We start from the raw sequence: 22,176 nt of genomic DNA, 5'->3' as shown, positions 1-22,176 counted from the left end.
GGTACTCATCTATCGCCGGAAAACTCACAAGGGGAGAGCAGAAACAGGTCGACCATCTTCCTGACTAGCGCAGGCGAGGCGTTTGTTCGCCCTTTCGACAATTTGATTGATCGCTAGTCTAATATGAAGCAACAAAAAAAAATACACAATCCTGACATGCTCATTCTTCTTTGAAAAGGTCAGAGTCAAATTTGAATATGCGCACTCTGCCGATCGCATTACCTATCCCAATCACATTCCCCGACATGGCTGAAATCACATTCCCCAATATGGTTGAACCTGGTCGATATTCTGAAGGTAGCCACAGAAAATTTTCCGAGTTACATGTTATCCATGTTACATCTGGGCTCAAACGTGGGCCACTGTATTGAGCGGTTTGACCTATTGAATCTGCCGTAGGTATGATTGAGCTTGCTCCGATTGTTATGGTGCCCGCATTGGTGTGAAGGCGTGAGTTATCGTGGTCGAATGAGATGTGTACCAAGTGCATGCTAACTTCAAGTGTCCGTAAGCACACGCTACTGTTCGCATCCCAGATCCTGACCGTTCCATCCCGCGATGCCGACGCCAGTATAGTGGAATCATTAGAGAAGGCCACCGATGTGACCCGGTCACTATGGCCCTCAAGTGTATACAGGCATGCTCCATCGTCAGCAGCGTTCCAGATTTTGATTGTTCCATCAAATGTGGCTGACGCTAATCGGGATGAATCATGAGAATAGACTACTGCCGAGACATCGTCGCTATGCCCCTCGAGCGTGCGCAGGCACGTTCCATTGCCAGTGTTCCAGATCTTAACCGTATTGCTTGATGTTGAAGCTAGCCGGGTTGAATCATAGGAAAACGCTACTGAATAGATGCAATCGTTGTGGCCCTCAAACGTTCGTAAACATGCACCACTGTGAATATCCCATATTCCGACTGTTTTTAACATTGATACCGATGCTAGCCAGGCTGAATCACGAGAAAAGGCTATAAATGTAACCCCACCGCTACGGCCCTTAAGCGTATGTAGGCATGCTCCGCTACTAGCATCCCAAATCTTAATCGTTTTATCCCATGATGCTGAAGCTAGTAGCTTTGAGTCGTGGGAGAAAGCCACGGTCATGACGCTACTGTCATGGCTATCGGAAAGATCCAGGCACGCGTCGCGGCCAATATTCCAGATCTTGACCGTGTTGTCGCCCGCCGACGCCAGCCGGGTTGAATCACAAGAGAAGGCTACTGAAGTGATGGCGCCACTATGGCCTTCAAGCATTTGTAGACATTCCCCAGTGCTTACTTCCCAGATGACTATCTTGTACGACGCCGTCGCCAATCGGGTTGAGTCATGAGAGAAGGCTACTGAGGAAAAGTCGCTATGGCTTTCTAGAATCTGTAGGCACGTACCAGTACCAACGTCCCAGATCCTGACCTTATCATCAAATGATGCGGATGCTACCATTGTTGAATCATGGGAGAAAGCCACTGACTTCACCCAGCCTCTGTGGCCATCAAGCGTATATAGGCACGCTTTGTTGTTAGCGTTCCAAACTTTGACGGTTCCATCAAAGGAAGCTGACGCAAGGTAGGTTGAGTCATGTGAGTAGGCCACTGAGCTAACTAGATGGCTATGTCCCTCGAGCGTCTGGAGACACGCTCCGCTGCTGGCGTCCCAGATTTTGACCGTATTGTCGTCGGATGCGGACGCTAGCTGGGTCGCGTCGTGAGAGAAGGCCACCGAACGGACAGTGTTGCCGTGTCTCTTAAGCGTCTTAATACACGCTCTACTGCCGAGGTCCCAGATCTTGACCGTCTTGTCGTTGGATGCGGACGCTAGCTGGGTCGAGTTATATGAGTAAGCCACCGAGTTAACCTCATCGCTGTGGCCCTCGAGCGTCTGGAGGCACGCTCCGCTGCTGGCGTCCCAAATCTTGATCATCTTGTCTACGGACGCAGATGCCAGCTGGGTCGCGTCATGAGAGAAGGCCACCGATCGGACATCGTTGCTGTGGCCTTCGAGCGTCTGCAAGCAATCGCTCCAGTCATTGGTCATGCTTGGCTGAACTACAATGCCTTTCGGCGCCTCGTGCCCAAATAAATTCCGTATTAGGCTACCTGTTGGACTGAAGACAAGTGCAGACATATATGCTTGCAGTGGTGCGCTCTCTATGGCTCCTTTGTGGTACATAATGAACCGACACGCATCTTGAACAAGTTGGTGTAATTCAGAGGTATCGGCTATATCCTATGTACTGTCAGCTTATACTTATTATTAGATATAGTTCTTAAAGGAGCATTACCTTGATTGCAGCCTCCAGTCTAGTCATTGATACTACTCCCCTTGGCAAAGCCTTGCAAAGGCTTAACGCCTCTAGCCAGTAGAGGTACTTCTGTCGTACGAAAGTGGTAATGCTGTCTCTGACTAGTGGGCCAAATGATTCTTCTTTATAGAAGGGAGAGCTTAAGTCACAGAGATGGTCGATCCAGTAGATGCATGAGTATCGCGAAGCTCTTAGTGGATCTGGATCTGGCGGCGTGACCTGATCAATGAGGCATCCCGGGTTGTGTACACTGTAAAGGTCTCGATGAAGCGTGAAAGACATTACTTGGAGCGATCTAGAGAAAATTGCACGGTTTACCTCTTCTCTTCCGCAAGGGAATATGTCGTCCATTGCCTTGTCCAGCAAAAAGTCCTTTGCTGATTGGTGCACAAAGTAGACAGTGTTTTCCCGTAGGGTGAGGAACGAACCGCAGTGGCTGATAATGTCTTGTACAGCCAAAAGATCGTCTGCTTCCTCTTCAAGCTGTTCTACGAGCGCTACTAGTTCTTCGAGGTTGAGAGGTCGGTATACAGTCGCAGCCAAGGCTAGGATCTCCTTGCAAACATCGGCATCATCTGAGCTGCTTATCTGCTCCATCATGCGCTTGTACAGCGAGCCAAGGTCAGGCGGGAAGGCACTTAGCTTCCTAACAACGTTCCGCTTTGCAGTGTCTTTTAGGTTCTGACACACTAACGCTACCCATAGGAACGTGCCGTTTGCGTTCAAAGATAAGTGCTGTTGCACAGCTTCTGCAGTCTTGGTGTCGTAATTCTTATCTTGCGATAGCTGACGCACTTTCTCTTTGATAAAGAAGTCGACTGCAGCAGAAACAGAATCCGCATTTAGCTCAAGGCTTAGTCTTGTCCCCTCGCGAGCTTTCGCCAGCCGTTCCTCGATGTCAGGCCAGTTGCGACTGGAGATGACCCACTTGATGCGAGATGCAGAGGATTGTTGGACGATAAAGTCGAGCAGTTTTTTCTGATCTACTATACATTCATCAAGTGCGTCAATAATAATGTACGTGTCTCCTAAGCTTGGGTCGTGCAGAACGTTTGTGAAGATCTCAGACAGAGCGACCCACGCATTAGCGTCTTCGAAGAGTGCCCTACCCGCATCATCATGCTTTTTTCGTATATGCAAGATGAGCAGAGGCTGCTGGATGACAAGCATGTATAGCAGACCGCGCAGTACGGCTGTAGCGCTGTTGATTCGAGCATCTGTGGCCTGACAGAAGAAGTAGGATAGTAGTTCTGTCTCTCCCAGTGACTTCCTTAACTCATCAGCGATTCCGCAGAGGAGCATCGTCTTCCCCTTGCCCGGATCACCCTTGATCCACAGCAGCCGGCCTTGCTGACCGCCGCGCCACTGCTGGAAGTTGGTATTGTAGAAAACCCAGCGGTATGAATCCTTTAGTAGGCCACCCTTGGTGTCCTCAATTCGCTTCTTGTCATCGTGAGGATCGGTCACCCGCAGGTGCTTGATACATTCCTGATCTTCTCTCGTAGACTTTATCTTCTTTTGGAGACGTCGGAATGCGTTCTCTTCCCCTTCGCCGTAGTTCAGGGACATGAACAGTCCCAATATCCCTAACAAGGAATAGGCCTTGTCCTCTTTGCGTGTAGTCTGGCGTCGCTTCGCCCACGAGAAGCGCTCCTCGACACTGAACTGCGAAAGGTTCGTCCCTGGGATGGCTGAAGTGGGTAGCTCAGTAATCTCGGAGATCTCTCGCTCTAAAGCACATTTGTCACCTAAAAAGATGCCCTCTGAGGAGTAGAACTGGACTGAACGAGGGGCAAGAAGTTCTTGGAGCGTCCAGCCACGTGTGAACCACCTGCTTGCTCGAAAAGCCGGCTCCCAGCCTATCCCACTCCGTTCATCGTTCACTTCGCGCTCCCCCGTTGATACATCAGATAGGTAGACATAGCATTGTACTGCACTCTCGTACCAGCGGAACATTGAGTTGATGGCTTCCTGAAGTTCCACCTGGTTTGACTTGTTGATGCAGCATGTGTCCACCCAGAAATGCCGTAAGCGGTCACGTTTGGCCTGTTCTCCACAGAACTGTATCTTCTTGTATCCTTGTTTTTCCTTTCCAGTGCCATTGTTTAACTCTTCGAAGGTGACTTCTTCGCCATCCTTCCAGGTATGAGACAGTATTGCGTACTGAGGGACAACGTCGTCGCCGATCAGGTCCTTTGTGAACGTAAATTCGCCGTTATCGTTGCATTGTAGAAGGCGCATTGCTTCGTGCGGAGGTTCGACAGATGTAGGCAGGAGAAAGGAGTTCTTTTGGGGCAGCTTAAACCTTGGAACGCATCGGGCTGCTATCCAGGTAGGTTGAGGTTAGATAGGTGGTTGGCATATGTTCAGCTTTCCTTTCGTAGTACAGCATGGCAGATGCGGGGCAAGGTTGTGGCTTGAGTGATCTCTCAGCACCGGTCACCACCCTGTGAGCTTTCCGGCGATTAGCCGTCTGCTAGATACAATCAGGAGCTACGCAGGGTGAAGCGAGTCAGGGATATGTCACAATGCGAATACGAGTGCGCGCGACGAATGACGAGGAAGGTCAGGGTGCTGCGCATTGCAGGCGAAAGCGGACCAGTGACATGTAGCGGTGCGAGTGCAAGGCCACGCAAAGAACGATGTGGAACAGATGCTCGAAATTTCAAATCATGTCTCGATGATGCTCGGCCCGAGTCCTTGTCTTAGAAAACCAATCTCCAACTGAGAGCAAGTTCTCGGTGAATATCGAGGCTGGATTGAGAGCGCGCGGTTAGGATGCCACACCATGCGAGCTGACGAACCTGGAAAGTGTGTCCACCGGTCAAGGCCTCGGAGCCTGAGGAAAGGATCCGATAGAAGGCCGAACGAATGCAGTGCGATAGCTGCAAATCACGTTGATGCCTAGATGATCCAGCCTCGCGCGATAACAAGTTTGGCGTGGCGTACGTGCATGGCGCCTGCCACAGTGTGCGCTGCGGTTGGAAGCTGTCGAGGTGCGGGGACGTGTACCTGGCAATCCGTATAAATCAATGGGCGCCTGTGCCTTCAGCCTGCTCCGAATTCGTCATACTTCACCCTCCCCCCCAACAACGTTGAATTTCGTCACTTTGCCTGGAATAAGTAAGACAGTCTTCCCGCCCAAACGACCGTCGGGAGGCAACATGGCCGATGAGTCGAGGCAAGCTTGTTTGGCCGATAGCAAAGGGTGGCTATGTCAGCCTTGTCTCAACATCGTAGCCAATAGCCTCAATATCACGAAACTGAATGCCGAAGAGCTTGAGCAAAGACGTATAGACCATGAGGAAGATGCGGCTGCGAAAGGGTGCTACATCTGCACCAGACTCCGTCACAGCCCAACACAAGTTGACCATCCTGGCTTTCCACTGTTCAAAGACGATGCTATGAACCGGTTCCAGATCGTTTTCACGGACAACATGTGGCGCGCTTTATCACCATTAAAGCACCACCTAACACTTACACCAGCGGGAAGAATGCCATTCACGAGAGACTTGCCAGGAAACCTCGGGTCACGTTTAAGCGACGCAAAGAAATGGCTTCAGACTTGTCTAGAGGGCCACTTTCAATGTCATGCAACTCACAACTCTCCAGGAAAGCACAAGGCTTTAGGCCTACCTACACGACTTGTCGAAGTTCTAATAGTCGACGATACTTTACATGCTCGAGTTCGTTCATTTTCGGATCAAGACCGGTTGCGCCTCGCAGATCAAATTCGCTATCTTACATTGAGCCACTGCTGGGGCGTTCAGCCATCTTCCGAATCCCGAAAAGATCTAAGGCTCAAAAGCAATAACTTCGACGACTTGTCAAAGAGCATCCCAATTCAAGAGCTTGGACAACTGTTTCATGACGCATTATATGTCACTCTCCATTTGGGCTATCAGTACATCTGGATTGATTCGTTATGCATTGTACAGGATCAGCTAGATAAATACGATTGGGAATACGAGGCTCATCGAATGGCTGACTACTACGACAACTCCGTCCTAACAATCATGGCGTCTGCGGCCAAAGACGGCAACGATCGGCTTTTCCCATCACAAAAGTTGAAATCTGTGCCATTTCCAGCCGTAACATTTGCAACACGGGAAATGAACAAGTTCGCTCACAAACGAGCAGTACCTCTAACCACATTCTGGACAGGTGAACAGCCTGCAGTCGAGACGGTCAGGGCACATGAACAACACGACGAATTTTACGTCGTGGACTTGTATTCATGGAATGGACTGACTGACGGACCTCTGGCTGATCGCGCATGGGTCCTGCAAGAGGAATTATCGGTAAGTTTGTTTCCAGAGACCAGACCCTGTACTAAGTAAGCACCTAGTCGAAGAGAGTGCTGTACTTTGGTAACGATCAAATGTACTGGGAATGCGGCATGACGGCTTCCGAAACTTGGCCAGTTGGCTTTCCGAAATCCATGTCCACACTCGTTGATGGACGTAGGATCAGGAAGAACATACAATACTTGGCTGAAGCTGACACCGAGAGCAGCTCCAAAGATAAGGACACTGTAATAGAGACCACCTTTGAGCCTGACTTGAAGTTAACCTTTCACTAGGCACGATTCTACAGTTCAGTATGGTTCCAGATCATCGAAGAATATACGCGACGCCGTTTGAGCTTCGAGTCAGACCGTCTTCCAGCAATTTGGGGAATCATGGATCGCATTGGGAAATGCATAGAGGACCGCGACATACATGGATTCCGAGCAAGTGACCTGATTCGGAGTCTGCTCTGGCGCGAGAACCCATTGGACGCACGCCTCGCAAACCCGGATATTGGACGCGCTCCGAGCTGGTCGTGGGCCTCTCTTAATTCTCAAGTCTCATGGCCTGAATGGCTGCTCACTGCTCAAGAAGAACCGTACATGCTATTCAAACCAGACTGGAAAGACAAAACCGATCGGAGGGTACTAGTTGCAAAGGGCCCCTTGAGAAGCATCGAGCGCAATCAGCTGGTATCAACACCAGATTCGGAATCAGAATACCGCTTTCGCGACTCCTATCTTGAGAATAGAGGTATTCACCTCAACTTTTTTCTTCGATCTGCAGAATTCGGTCCGCAGCATTTTGGAGAGCCGTCGACAAACTCCACGTCCCGCGACATCAGCGGCCCCAGACCAGTTCCCCCTCGTGTCCAGATCCCTCTTCCGCCGCGGCAATTCCGCACCTCTAGTGCACCAATCCGCTCAGCGCCGTCTCGCCACATAGCAACAGTCTCATCGCCAGCACCTCAGGGGCTTCGTTTCCACGAGCCTCGGTCACAAGCACCTCGGTTCCAAGGATCTTGGCTACAAACATCTCGACCTCAAGATCCTTGGTCTCAAGATCCTCAATCCCCAATATCACCAAGGTCACGAGACTTCGGGCATCCATGGTCGCCTCTGCCTCGCGCACGAGCAGCCGCACCACCCTCATACATGGCGAGGCGATCAAGTAGTCAACGCTCGCATACCCAAGGTTGTTCACCTTTATTCATTCTGCCTGTACTCTCTTTGGGAAGCCCGCCGCGAATATGTGGAGGATTAGTGCTTGTTCGCCAAGTCCGATGCGAAGACGCGGTATATGAACGTGTAGGGTCGTTCGACGCAACGATTGATTCCTTAAGGGCGTACTGGCGGTTCAAGGAATGGCTAAAAACTACCCTTTACGAGAACGAGTACATTGAGCGCCATGACAATGGAGACTATGTCATTCACATTCGTTGATGCGCCGTCAGTTCTGCGAAGCGATGTTGGAATTGTTTGACAGAGCGATAATTGCCCACCACAGCGGAAGGCGCACCACCCCAGGCTGCGCTGTATTTGGGAGATCGCGCGCTGTTAAGAAAGGGCATCATCGGCGATCCCTACGAGTGGCAGTCAGGCCGGGTCCAGGATGAAGAAAGACAGGTGCTTAAAACTTCAAGACAGCAGGTCTGTTGAGGTGATTGCACCCTTTGGTGTTCAATCTCAAATGCTCAAGTGGTAGTCCATAGAAGCGACGATGTTCGACAAGATACCGGACATTCCAGATACCCAGTGCGATCAGCATCTGTGCGCATTGCGAAGTCCGGACAAACACGTGAGCGTAGCCGCAAAGTACTGTGACACTAGACGCAGATTTGTGCACGCCAACAGACACCAGGTCGAACCAGGTCGCTTTGGGGCCAAATGGGGTCCGGTCACAGAACGCTCTTGGAGGTCGTGTGCTAAAAGAGCTCCTCGAATCGTTCTCGTACGAGGCCCACAGTATGGCACGATCATCCTTCTAGCAGTGCGATGATTTAGACGAATACTTCCAGGGTTTCCTGCCTGAACTTGGCGAACTAACACTGTTGCAAGGCCGTATTCACACGTCGCAGACCTGGAACGTACAGCTAGCTCTTCAACATTCGGATAATGCTGATGCCTCGCGTTTTCGCATTCTGAGTGAGCACAGTTCGAAACGGATCTTTCGTTGGCGATGGCTGATGATAAGGATGTTTTAAGTGCTGCAGATTGCGAGAACGTGACGAGGCTGTGCGAACCGCTTGGCAGCGTAGGGTTGCAGCGTCCAAAGCTATGGAGATTAGATGGCCCAGGCGGGCGTAGGCTTATCCGACCGGAGATATAATTGTGGCAGGCGAGTGCAAAATAGCTAAGATGAGCCTGCGAAGTCCGATAGACCGTGGCGGCGCGATGTCCGAAGCTTCAATTCAGCTGATGCCAGCACCCTGCCGCGAACAGCAGGGAGCGAGCAAAGAACTCGATAACCGCGATTGTAATATGAACGATGAATTCTACGAGGCACGATTTTGGTTTAGATGGAACCTTTAATGAGCTTGATCATAGAGTTGTGTCGTCCTCGGGGTTGCAGAGTGAAAAGGTCGGGGTTCTCAGCCCCATCGACCCCACACGGCAGACTAAGCGAGTGCGCTTGTCCTCATCTATTGCTAGCTCCGAAGCCCGCATGGAAGCCAGAGAGGACGCTCACGTTTGATCTTTCATCCTTTCCCCATTATCTTACCGTTTCCTACAGCGACCCACTTCGGCCCAATAATAGCTGCCGTGAGCATGCGTGTCCGGTTGTGCCTCCGGACGTTCTGCACGAGGTGTTAACTTGTTTCGGACCCATGAAACGGCCTGCCCACGAGATTTTGTAGGGCAACCAGTTCGCACATTGGCTAGATCCAGTCCCTGCGGCACATACCTTGTAAGCTGGACTTGGCTCAGATGGGCACAAGCAATACCGAGCAGGATGTTGTCCGATGGATCAGCAAGTAGCCTACTGCGCCGCCATGAGCGCATTATACAAACGGCCTCCCCTCCCAGGCTGGATGTGATCTCACAGGCTTTTTGCATTGCACTTGGGTGTGTTGCGTTCTCTCTTTTTCCATTCAGTCATTCTTTAGTTCTAGAGCCTCATCCCGAAAGGGTAGCTCTACGTCCTTTCACTCTTTACGGTACTCTCTGCGAGGTACTCAGTTCACAGTCTTTTCTACAACTCATCATTCATCATTTCACTAAGATACACATCTGAAAACAAAGTTCATCATGGTCTTCAGCGTTTACAAAGCAGCGACGGCGCTGTTGTTGGCCGGGTCGCTAGGTGTGGAGGCAGGAAGTGTTGCTACACGTGCTCCTACTGGCAATGAGAGGGTGCTGCGTGCGGGAATGAAGAGGTCCGCCCACAAGCGATCAAACAGGATCGAGCCGACGTTCGAGCATGAGCTGCCATATGTTGAGGGTACGTTGATTCCTCCAGAAGTCGAGTATACCAGCTAACAATTGATTAGAGCCTACAAGATACAACGGTCACTCCATCTTTGCTTCGCAGTTGAAGGTTGCTTCCAAGAAGCCGATCCTCAACTTGGAAGACATTGAACATCACCTTGAGGATGTCCAGTGTGTTGACGGAAAGATCAACCTTAAGTTCGCCGATACCACTTCGGCTATGAATGCTCGGTTAGCGTGCCACGGCCCTGAAGGTGGTATCATCATCACTTCCCACGTTGGCTGCAACACGGAGGGCGAGCGATCAGTCTATACGTAAGTCATTACATACAAAGAAGAACTTCTTTTGGCTGACATCGGTAGTGTTCACGGTGCTTCGGCATCTCGTGACGGATCGACTCTCGAGCTCGATGTCGCAGAGTCCCTATTTGAGCATGCTTTCGACCGCATCGAGGTTGGCTTTGGCCACACTGAGGAGCACCACTCCGTCCGCGAGCACACTGACCTCAAGATCCGCAAGCGTCTATTGTCAGAAATCGAACGACTAGAAGGCCTGGCTGCCACCGCTGAAATGGCTGCTGCGGACGTCGAGACCGCCGAGGGCATGGCAAAGGGTGCGAAGAACGCTACTGCGGTCTTGGATGAGGTTCCTGAGGATTCGGACCCCAACGTCAACGATGTCAAGTTCGACCTTAACTGGGAAGTCACCAACAAGACCTTCAGGCCCGACGAGTTCCTTGCTGGTCTTCCCGTTGGTTTCACCCTTACCAACATTGCGAACTTGCCCCTCGAGCTCACTTGCAAGAAGTGCTTGACCAAGGGAGAGATCATCCTCTCACAGGGTAACATCCAGATCGACACTGCAGCACTCAAGGCTATCCCCGACAAGCTCAAGGAGATTCCCGGTATGGTCGCCAGCGCTGTTCCTAGCCTGATCAACGCGATCCCCGAGAAGATGGATGAGGCCGGTGAGAAGCTAGAGAGCAAGGTCGACCAGGGCGTCGACAAAGTTACCAGCAAGCTTGACCAGGGTGTCGACGCAGTTACCAGCATCGTCGACGCCGCTCCTTCCAAGATTCAGAGCGTTGCTGAGACCGCTGTCGCTGCCATTACCAGTGCTGCTGATGCCGCTCAATCCAAGGTTAACAGCATCATCAACGACATTCCCATCCCTACTAAGCTTCCTGACCTGAACCCCTTTGACCGCCGCAACAAGATGGCCAAGCGCGGTGTCGACTTCGACCTGGGCAAGGTTGTCACCGGTGGTTTCGTCGAGCTCAAGGCCAACGGCTTGGAAGCCTACTTCGAGTTGGGCGCTAAGCCCAAGAGCACTGGTTACTTCACTTTCCGCCTACTCGAGCTCCCCATTCTTGGGTTCGTCATCCCCGGTGTCGGTCGTGCTGGAGCTGTCTTCGAGGCTCTTCTCGAGGCCGACTATGAGTTTGATGGCGGTTTCGAAATGAGCTATGGTATGAACCTCGAGGTATGTAGTCGTTCTTTCTGTATGGGTTCCCAAAGCTAACGATAGTAGGTCCCGAGCAACTCCACCATGCGCATCGACCTTGGTGACATGTCCAAGACTGGTGTCAAGGGTTTCCAAGACTCAACCCTTACTCCTCTCCCCTTCAACTTCAAGCAGAAGCAGCTTGACGGTTTCGTCTCCGTTGCCATGGTTCCTTCCATTCCCATTGGTTTCAAGTTCCTGTCTGTCCTTGACGTCGGTGTTGAGGCCGAGATGGACCTTCCTCGTCTTGATGCGCTTGTCTATACCATTGACGATGCTGACACTCAGTGCAATGACCTCAGCTACGACGAGGAGACTGAGGATGGCGAGACTGACGATGAGACCGAAACTGGCGACGAAACCGAGACTGGCGATGAGACCGAGACTGGTGACGAAACAGAGACTGGCGACGAGACCGAGACCGGTGATGAGACCGATGACACCGAGACTGGCGACGAGACCGAGACTGGTGATGAGACCGACGACACCGAGACTGGTGATGAGACTGAGGACACCGACGACACAGACCTTTCTGCTGCCTCCGAAGCTGAGGCCAAGGCTCAAGACAAGAAGGATGGCTTCACGGCGGGCAAGCGATCTGTTGCGAAGCGCGACGTCAAGGCCATCCGCCACGCATCTAACACTCGTCGCGCACCTGCTTCTCTGCAGGCTCAGCGCGCTCGCAATCTCAAGCGCGCGAACGAAGCACCTTTCCCTCTCACCAACGGCACCAACAGCACTCAGCCCGACAAGCTGTCGCTCGTCTACATCGAGTGGAACGTTTCCATGGCTGTCGATCTCGGCTTCAACTTTGTTCTTCCTGCTATGCCTATGGTCATTCCCGGTGTCGATACCAACGAGCTCAACCCCTTCAAGCCTATCCGCAAGCACAAAACCGTCTTCACCACGGTCAAGACCATGCCCACTCTCTGCCTTGCTCCCGAGAAGGGTTTCCGTCCTGCCACCGATGTCTACACTGACCCTGTTGAGACTGACGTTGGCACTATTGGTACTGGCGTTGGCACGATCGGCACTGGTGTCGGCACTGGTGTCGCAGCTACTGGCACTGGCACACCCAAGTTCACTGATGTTCCCAAAAGCAACGTGACCGACTTCAAGCTGAAGAGGCGTCAGTATGGATATGGCGTTGCCATTCCCCTTACACTGAAGCCACCCCACGCCTACCCCCGAGCCTACTCCTACGCCCGCCCCTTCGACCTCCACCCCTTGCGAGTCCAGTTCCACGCCTCCCCTGTCGTTGAGTCCAGCAGCTCCGTCGTCGAGTCGAGCAGCTCGGTTCCCCGCCGCCAGAGTCCACCCCGGAATCCACCTCCACACCCTGCACCACCAGCACAGACGTCCCACCGCCGCCCCCACAGACCACCGAGGTCGTCGAGTCAAGCAGCTCTGACGTCCCGCCTCCACCAGAGACCACCCCGCTGAGTCGAGCAGCGTCCCACCGCCACCCCTGCGGAGACCACACCCACTGAATCGAGCAGCGTCCCGCCGCCGCCACCCGCAGGCAACACCACCACCCCTGCACGACCGAGACTCCCCACCGGCACCCCAGCCAACACGCCCTGCACCACCGGCACCACCATCGTAGTCACCCTCCCCTACAACACCACAACACCAGCCTACGAGCCCACCGGCACCGCCTCCCCGCCCGTGCCCTCCAAGCCATCTGAGTTCACCGGCGCAGCATCCACCATGCTACCTACCGTTCACGCCGTCCTCTTCGCTTTCCTAGCCATATTCCTGCTGTAAGCTTCCCGCTGACGAACACCGGGGACGAGGTTTAGAGCTTATCTCGTACGGGGATGGGAATGTATACCCTTTTTCGCTTCGTTGGACTTTAGGGTTGGATTTGTATCTTTCGTGATATCATGTTATAGAGAATTATATCAATGCATAGCTTTGGCGTTTGTGCCTTTGTTTGGAGATTGTTTGATGCGTTGGAGAGGTGAGATGGAGGGACTGGAGGAATTGAGGTGCGATAGTCGATGGCCGTCTGCGTACGCTTTCTTTACGATCGCCTGTTGCATGCGACCCTCAAGGTCAACCGTCAATGGTGCATGTCTTCGAAGCCAAGGTAGTGCTTATATGCAATGTCGGAGCTCAGGCGACCCTTGAATGTCTGAACCTGCTCATGCATCTCGTCTTTCGAGAAAACAACGTCAACATACGCCATGGTCTAGAGTGTAAAGTCGTACCACCTATGTTCTATTTTCCGACATTGCCAAATCGCGAGTGCGCTTCTACTCGCACTCGACCAACCATTCCTCAGACCTTTCAATATTCCAGGTCCGCTCAGAAAGGCTTCCAATTCTTATGTTTTTTGTTGAGTATCATCAGGAAACGTTATACTTCACACATCACTACCATACATACAGTGTCACTTCGTTAACATATATACATTCATTACAGCTCAGGGCGCTATCCCAGCCCCCGTCGCCTTTTCACCATCATTAGACTATCTACGGTGATCGTCATCACGCAATAGGCGCATAGAAGCTGAACTTCCCCTTGGGATCATACTTCGTCTTCAGCGCCTTCAGCCTCTCCTGCCTCCACGCGTCATACCCGTACCACTCCTGCGTCGTCTCGGTGCCATATGCATAGTTTACGTACGTGTGCAGCTCCGCCTGCTGCGTCCCGGCGTGGATAATCTCCCGCAACTGATTCCCCAGCGTCGCGACGCTCGCATCCTCCGCCGCGCCGGTGGAGTTGTAGATGATGAGCGGCGCGGCGAGCACGCGGTCGGAGCGGAACGCAAACGCACTGCTGCGATCGTCGATAGCGCGGACACCGCCCGTAGCGTAATCCTCAAACATAAAGATGGAGTTGGTGTAGGGGTTGTCTGCGCCCGCGATCTTAGAAGCGTACAGGTCGTAGGCGAGGCGCTGGGCGGTGGTGTTGTAGGTCTTGACGTAGATGGGGAAGCGCGGGTTGTTGAAGCCGAAGTCCTGGCAGGGAGGGGAGTCGAGGGCGATGTTGGTCCAGGCGCCGAGGTCGCGGTAGGTGCCGGATTGGGGGGTGACCTTCAGAGGGCCGAGGGCCTTGAAGGGCTGGGTGTAGACGGGGTCGACGGTGTCGACGCCCTCTTGCATGGTATAGACGTAGATGACGGGCTAGGGGGGAGTGTCAGCGAATGTTCAACGGAGCTTAGTGGAGGCTCAGCGATTGTCTTACCTTCTCAGCATCGAGGGTGGCATCATTCATCCAGTACGACCATTGGTGAATATCGGCGCTCTGCGTGCCGTTCTTGATGAGGTACTCATTGGCAGCCTCGTAGACGGCCTCGACCTTGTCACCACCGAAGACGATGGTCTCAATCGCCCAGTTGGAGGATACAATGTCGAAGATCTTGCTGGTCACCGACGTGACGATGCCAAAGTTGTGGCCGGCACCCTTAAGTCCCCAGAATAGATCAGAGCTCTGATTGACCGTCTTTACCTCGCCGGTGGCAAGAACAACGTTTAGGGATACGAACTGGTCCGAGATGAGGCCGTGGTGGCCCTGAAGCCATCCGTGGCCACCACCAAGGGCAGGACCCAAGTAGCTGACACATTCACAGGTTCCCGTGACGGCTTGCTTTCCAGCTGCCCAAAGAGACTCAGTCATGTTGTGGGAGTTGATACCACCACCAACGGTCACAGTCTTTCCATCCTTGGCGATCTTCAGGGAATTGAGTTGAGACAGGTTGATGGCAATGCCATAGTCCATCTTTCCCAGCGTAGTGAGAGCGCCATGGTGCCCATTGTAAGCAAGAATGGGAACGTCATACTTGTAGGCGAATTTGACCTTGAACGAGCAGTGTCAGCTTGAGTCCCCCACAGTAGACGTGCAGTGTATCGGGATGACAGAGAGCCAATGTGTCAGGCAAACAGCTCACATCTCCGAGACGCACATAGCCGCTTGTGCGACATGAAGAGTAAGAGGAAGCGGGGAACATACGATCTGTGAAACATCCGCCTCAGTTCCAGGAAGGACCACAACGTTTACCGTCGGTGCATCAAGGTTTGACCACCGGACCGTGTAGGTCTTAAATTGGACATCATCCGGAACGTAAATCTGGGCGTTCTTGCTAAGATACTTCGCAAATGCCTGAACATCGATGCCCGAGGCAGGTGTTCTTGGGAGCAGGTCACCCGAGGTAGGACCGCAGGAAACAAGAGGAAGGACCGACAGCGCGGCCGCCAATGGCGTCAGGAAGCGAGCAAACATTGTGGGAATACGAATCAACAACGCAGGAGAAGATTGAGTGCTTCCTGTGACGGTGGGATGTTCTAGCTCCGGGTGCCTGGAAGATAAGGGAATTTCCCACACGTGGGAAATGGCCCCTCGGAAAGGAAGGCGCGCATTGTAATTGGAAATCAAGGGTCCTTGAACACGAGCCTCAGAGGCGAGTGAAAGTGAACCAGGGTGGGGTACACCATGCTTTCCTGGGTATACAGAACCGAGGTAGTGGTCGAGTACATGATCGCGGCTCCGACCCCATTCCGGAAAGCTTCTGGCTCTGCAAAAGAAGAAGAAAAATTGGCTGGGCGCACGAAAGCGGAAGACGCCATAGCCACGAAGGATCGCACCGTTCGCGATAGTTTGCGCGTTGCTCGGCGGAATGCCTGATTTGTAGTTGGGTTCCTGAATGTTGCTAAGCGTTAGATCTTTGGAGAAAATAACGCGAGCGAAGTCACGATGCACCCACCACCGATCTAGCGTTCGTGTCGTACGAGCGATATATTGCATTGATTGGGCGGCACTCTTCCGTCCGTGGGGATCGCATGTCACTCTTCAGCGCGTTGTGGCGTCTAGGGTTACTACATCGCGGTGTTTTTCCATTGGTCGCTCCTTCCGTTCCGCGTAACTTCGTCCCGCCAACACGGTACCCTGTTATCCCTTTTCTTTTTCACGTTGCGTGTATGCATGCAAGTTCGGAGATTTCAGTCGCGAGCTGCGAGCCCGGGAGGATCTGGCCTTGGTAAACGCTTTTTACGCGAATCGAAAAACACTTCCACGCTTCAAGCAGCAACAATCTTTGTAGACATGTGTAGTCAGAATACAACGGTACCCCATCGCGGATGGCTAGTAGCGCTGCGGGCCGTGTCTCATCAAACAGCCCGCGTAGCCATTCGCGAAGAATTCAAGCTAGAAGCCTCTTAAAGTTCGACTAACAAATGCTAACTCCATAAAAGAGAGTCGCCGTCGCTACGCTAGAAGACGGCTGCGGAGCAAATTCATTTCGGATCGTTGCCGTGTTGGCGTTAGTCTCGATAGTCTCGCGCGGTCGAACGTCCTTGCAGGGAAACTCTTGTATCACATCTGCACCTCGGTCCCAACATGCCTGCAACCAACTCGGAGATCGGCATACATTCAGAACCTGACGCACGCATCACACTCGCTTCGGTTCACTTGGTTAATCAACCGAGGATGCACGGCTCCAGCTCTCTGGATCAAGCTGTCTGCACTGTCAAATCACTACGATGCCCTGGCTATACTGATGTGATCTATGCCCGTTGAGTGGGTATTCTATGCAACTCCTTCACGTGGCAGTGCATGCTCGTGCCTGACCTTATGAACAATCTGTCACCCTGTGAACGACAGTCCCATGGCCCACAAGTGATCCTCCTCCAGATCAACGACACCTGGGTATCTGAAAACCGACGATCGCAATGCCTTCCAGCCAAGTAGTAGAGCTATGGACGCTGTACACTATAGGCGTCTCCTTCACGATCCTACGAACTTATGCGAGAGTTGTAGCCGTGGGTTTTCGTGACCTACGTCCAGACGACTACCTAATATGGCTTGCGGTGGTTCGTATCCCCATAATGCGGCACAGTATCCATCAAGCTGACATGTCCTCTACACAGATCTTCTATTCCGTGCAGTGCGGTCTCGGATACAACGTAGGAGTTGCTGCGCATGGCCTAGACAACAGTGGCATGACCCCAGCACAGCGGAGTGCACTTTCGCCTGATGATCCCGAATACACTCTCAGGTACGTTACGTTTCTTCATATTCTTTTGCCGCGCATCGAAGCGCAGATGCGGAAGGCAAGAGCTAACAACACTGCTAGACTCATCGGTGCCAAAATCCAAGTAGCAGGATGGACCTCAGCATCATTCCTGCTCTGGACGCTAAAATTTTGTGTTGCGTTTTTCTACCTGCGTCTGCATGTACGTTCGTGTACCGAGTATACTCAACTGGCACCCGTTGACGAATTCTTCTCAGGAGGGCCTCAAGCGATATCGCATACGCATCTACATTGCAATCGGCCTCATTGCAATAACATTCGTCACGCTGATCTTTACGATCTACCTTTCATGTCGACCGTTCAACCACTACTGGCAGATCAACCCTGATCCGGGAAATACTTGCCAAGCAGCCGTCTCGAAGCCGATTATCTGGGTCATGTTCGTAGGGAACGTTTCGACCGATATATATCTTTTCGTGATACCCCTGCCTATGCTGTGGCAGTCGAGTTTGAAGACGTACAAAAAGCTTGCTGCGACTCTTGTGCTCAGCGGCGGTATCCTCATCGTTGTCTGTGCGATCTTGAAGAGTGTCTACGTCCTGGTCGTAAGTTCGGCCCCATTCCCCCGACCCTTGTCTGCGATTGCCGAACCATCGCATCGGATACAGCCTCTGATTAACCCTCGCACAGGATCCCGAGCACGGCGGACAGTTAGCAGCCGCATGGGGCACGCGAGAAACCTTCATCGCCGTCATCACAACGAACCTCCCCATGGTCTTCCCCCTCCTCAAGATCTGGCTCAAGCCCTGGCTCCCAAGCACCATGAACTCGAGCAGCAACAGGAAAGCCTACAAGTACAACGCGCACGGAAGTGGCTTCGTGACCATTGGTGGCGGCGGTGCGAGCGCCTCGAATCGCAGCCGACCGGGTCCCCAGAGCCGCGACGCTTCGAGGAACATGACCTTCGACAACGAGAGCGAGGAACACATTGTCAAGCCCGGCGCTGAGATCAAGATGCAGTCTCTACAGACCAGCGGCGGTACGCAGCGATCGCTGAATGGGAAGGACATCGTGGTGCAAACGCACGTCAGTGTCACGACGGAGGATGCCAATAGCCAGAAGAGCGGAAAGTCTTTCTAAATGACGAGACGCGACTCAAGATTTTACGACCACGCCTAACTCTATCACAACCTAATTTCGCTAGTGGAAGACTCGCTACGGCGAGTCCTGCTCTTTAAAAAAAAATTGCGACAGCTGGCTGTTCCTTCTTGACAGATAGAAAAGTGTATGTAGCTTGATACGACTGCGCAGATAGTACTCCCTTCCAAACCAAAAAGTTAAATTACAATCAATTTTCAAACGTACGATTCATTGACAGCTTCCCAAGTCGCGACTATTGAACAGAACGTCGTCCACCACTACGTCCTTTACACAAACGAAATATCCTGCGTGCAGAAATAGTCTACCGAGACTCTCCATGAACCTGTCGTCGTCCAGCCCACCGCATCCACGACCTCGCCTCAGTGGAGCTTCCATACAAACTCAAATCAAGGGATTCACTCATACAAAGAGTCGCTTAAAGCACCGCGCACGACTCCCTTCATAGTCCATCCAGAAGACGTGCAACAACTCAATCTCTCTACTCTACTGCTAACACGCAGCTCCAGTCTCGCTACGCACCACACGCCCGTCCAGACGCCTCAGTCGGTTGCTCCCCCCAAGCTCCTTTGACCATGCAAGCGTAGCGCAAGAACCCTTCCAGAGCCACACTTCATGTTTGTACTGGAATGTCTCACCCGTATCTCTATCCATCGCTTTCACGACCTCATCGGTGAAGCTACCTATGGTAGTCTACGATATTGCAAAGAACCTTGTGATGACGCGCCCCTCTCGTACCACTTGCTTACGAGCGAGCGAGCGAGACGCACTTGCGTCACACGCAACAAGTGCAAGTCTCTTCTTCTGTAGAGCAAATCGCCATAGAGACATCCAAGCAGTCTGAAGCAAGCATACTGTACCGTGCGTCTCTTCTGTCGACACGGTCAAAGTAACTTACTCACAACACCAAGACTAAAAGCTCATGGTGCTTGCTTCTCACCTGACTCTTTTCAAATTATAGCGTATCTTTTCATTTGTTCTTCAAAGATACTTCTTTCTAAAAGATAGACCATCACTGGAGACATATCTGCAAAAGCCTGAGTTGGGGCACTGTGACGCCTGAGCTTTCAAGCCCAAAATGAGGAGGCTTGGGCAGATGTTGGAGCGGAGAAGGACGTTTTCTTGAGGCCTGGCTGAGGAGACGTGAAGGGTGAAAGGGGAGTGGAGTGGGAGTGGTGCTGAAGTCTTTGTACATACGACTCTTGTATAGCACGCGATTTGTTTTTGGGGCAGATACGGATTGCGAGTTGTCACAGTGCTGTTCTGGTTTGACACGTCCGTTCGATTCACATCGTAGGTATGCGGTACTGAGATCGCCAAGCCAGCAGTTGACAGCGCGACAAGTCTCGTACAGCCCCCAACAGCCCATCGGACCGACCCATAACGGCGCACATTCCCTGCGCGGATCTCTCGCCATGCACGCCCCAGACCTTCCCGTAACGTCTTATCCCGCTTCTGATATATCAATTCTCCGGATCACTTTCCTCAAAGCCCACGAAACGATATTGAAACCCCCCACCCCGAATAATGATATTGAGAATGTGACAAGAAAGGGGTATCCTGTATTAATATCGCAGTAATATTCCTCGGCGGTACTGCGTGTGGTGTATCACGCCACTACACCAGATAAACCTGCTTCATTGCCTCCCCAGCTGCGGCGCAACCTTCGCCGTCCATGATCCCGTAACAGAAGCAATCACCGACCATGCGCCGGCAGCCATGCGGCTCGTTGCACACGCCGTCTCGAGCGTCACATCCGATCAGTGTGCTTAACCCCGAACCCGTACATTTCTTAATATTATGCTGCCGCCCAAAATGCGGAAGTTGCGCGGGCGTATGTGTAGCACTAAGCAAGAACGGGACTTTGCTATTTGACAAGACCCACACTTCGTCGCCGAGTTGGGTCGTTCTTGGGCCGAAGCCGATGTATCCTTTAGACGTGATGAAGAAGCGGCGAGAGGTAGTAGCCGTCTTGAGGGCGTAGTGGATCGAGGAGATGCCGTCGTCGAGGTCGCGTTGGGTGAAGGTTGCAGTGCGACTGAGGGTGTCGCGCGCGATGCAGCGGGACCACATGCGCCAGGCGCGGTAGGCTTCGAAGTCGTCGGTTGTGGCTCTGCGGTAGGAGGCCTTGTTGTTGGTTTTTCGTGTGTCGCCATTGTTTGTGTGGACGACGTCGCCTATGAGTGTCCTCCAGAAGGCTTCGTCGTAGGTGCATCCTGTGGGATAGGAACCGCGAAGCTCTTGATGTCTCTGCGTTTCGAAGTTCCAGCTTCGGATGGCAGCGAGGGTTTCGCTTATCTGAGTGTGTCGACTGACCTCACCCACAGCGATGATGTAGTCGATGTAGGAGCCCGAAGCTTCTAGTATGGAGTGTTGCTGGTGGAGACGTACAGGGCTAGTATGCCCACCACTGGCGTCGTATAGCCCGAGCGAACTCACTCTATCAATCTCGATCGGGAGACAGGGTAGAGACCAGTCCATAACCCAGGAGGCGAGGTCCTCGACTCTCTTCCGATTCAGAACGGCGTCCAAGTCACCCGCAAGAACTGTGAGTGACATCGTCCTCCGTACAATGTTCGCTGCAGTCTGTACAAACGTGGTACTTACGTCCATCCGATAGTCGGGAAGCATCGCTGGTTTATTTTGCCAGTTGGTTACCAAGCCAAGTAACGCAAAAACCTTGTCGCGTTTGTCGCTCGCTTCGAGAGGGCGGAACCTCCATAACAGTGAAAGTAAGTCGACATCGAGCCATGCCTGGCTCTGTTGCCGGGCATTGTCGATTCGAAGAACAGTATTGCTGAACGCAGTCAACATGCTTTGACCGCGAAAGGCGCCAGACAGGTCCAGACAGAAGGTTTGGCGATCTTGAGCAAATCGGATTGCTGCCTCAGCGAACATCGTCCAAGGCGCAGAAAGCTGCCCAAAATGCACAGTTGCTTTACGCGATAGAACGGTCTCTTGAATAACCCAGATACGAGTCCACTGCTACGTCGTTAGAAAATGCATGATGTAGCCTGACTTGACTTGAAATGAGAATTGGTTACTTGGAGCTACTCACCCAAGACTTGCTCATTATTCGTTCAAGCCCAGCCCAGACTCTTGCTGCTCTCGAGCCTAGGACATGCACATCCCCAGATAGCAAGTCGTACAAGCTTTGGTCTTGATCGTACCTGGCCCACAGCCGGCTCTCATCGTGTTTGAGCATCTCAAACACTCTGCTCGAGGTGCCCTGAGCTAGACTCGAGATAAGACAAAATGCCCCAAAGACATCGTTGGGGACATCCGCGGAACTGAGATCATCATGTAGGCAGTCCTGCATATACTGATCCAAAATGTAGTCATCTGCAGTACCCCCATGCCAGACAAGTCGTAACGGGCCTCCTTGTTCTTGGTATATCTTGTTCGCAGTCGAACAGCAAGAACTGCGGAACCGTCGTCCGTCTTCGTCTTTCGGAGTTGGCTCGCCCAGCCATATCACGGTTTCGCGACTATTCCTATATATTTCGCCCATTAGGCCAAC

At 52.5% G+C, this 22,176-nt stretch overlaps 5 protein-coding genes across 5 annotated transcripts; 2 read left to right on the top strand and 3 right to left on the bottom strand.

Moving 5' to 3' along the window:
• Nucleotides 1–1,451: 1,451 nt before the first annotated feature.
• On the bottom strand, nt 1,452–4,544 carry N0V89_010420 (uncharacterized protein; the record flags this gene model as incomplete). The annotated part of the gene is made up of 3 exons (XM_056219164.1): nt 1,452–1,484; nt 1,541–2,227; nt 2,283–4,544. 3 exons carry the CDS (start codon nt 4,542–4,544, stop codon nt 1,452–1,454), a joined length of 2,982 nt encoding a protein of 993 aa, XP_056066291.1.
• Nucleotides 4,545–10,024: 5,480 nt separating this feature from the next.
• On the top strand, nt 10,025–13,291 carry N0V89_010419 (uncharacterized protein; the record flags this gene model as incomplete). Its single annotated transcript, XM_056219163.1, has 5 exons — nt 10,025–10,033; nt 10,085–10,335; nt 10,384–11,503; nt 11,552–12,757; nt 12,977–13,291. 5 exons carry the CDS (start codon nt 10,025–10,027, stop codon nt 13,289–13,291), a joined length of 2,901 nt encoding a protein of 966 aa, XP_056066290.1.
• Nucleotides 13,292–14,016: 725 nt separating this feature from the next.
• N0V89_010418 (uncharacterized protein) lies at nt 14,017–15,751 on the bottom strand (the record flags this gene model as incomplete). Its single annotated transcript, XM_056219162.1, has 3 exons — nt 14,017–14,655; nt 14,717–15,328; nt 15,482–15,751. 3 exons carry the CDS (start codon nt 15,749–15,751, stop codon nt 14,017–14,019), a joined length of 1,521 nt encoding a protein of 506 aa, XP_056066289.1.
• Nucleotides 15,752–17,698: 1,947 nt separating this feature from the next.
• Nucleotides 17,699–18,638, top strand: N0V89_010417 (uncharacterized protein; the record flags this gene model as incomplete). The annotated part of the gene is made up of 2 exons (XM_056219161.1): nt 17,699–18,103; nt 18,189–18,638. 2 exons carry the CDS (start codon nt 17,699–17,701, stop codon nt 18,636–18,638), a joined length of 855 nt encoding a protein of 284 aa, XP_056066288.1.
• A 1,635-nt stretch (nt 18,639–20,273) lies between these two features.
• N0V89_010416 (uncharacterized protein) lies at nt 20,274–21,470 on the bottom strand (the record flags this gene model as incomplete). Its single annotated transcript, XM_056219160.1, has 1 exon — nt 20,274–21,470. One exon carries the CDS (start codon nt 21,468–21,470, stop codon nt 20,274–20,276), a length of 1,197 nt encoding a protein of 398 aa, XP_056066287.1.
• Between the last annotated feature and the right edge of the window lie 706 nt (nt 21,471–22,176).

Source organism: Didymosphaeria variabile (assembly GCF_027946475.1).
Source record: "Didymosphaeria variabile strain IMI 356815 chromosome Unknown scaffold_8, whole genome shotgun sequence".
Taxonomy (NCBI): domain Eukaryota; kingdom Fungi; phylum Ascomycota; class Dothideomycetes; order Pleosporales; family Didymosphaeriaceae; genus Didymosphaeria; species Didymosphaeria variabile.
This window is presented reverse-complemented; position numbering and strand designations above follow the sequence as displayed.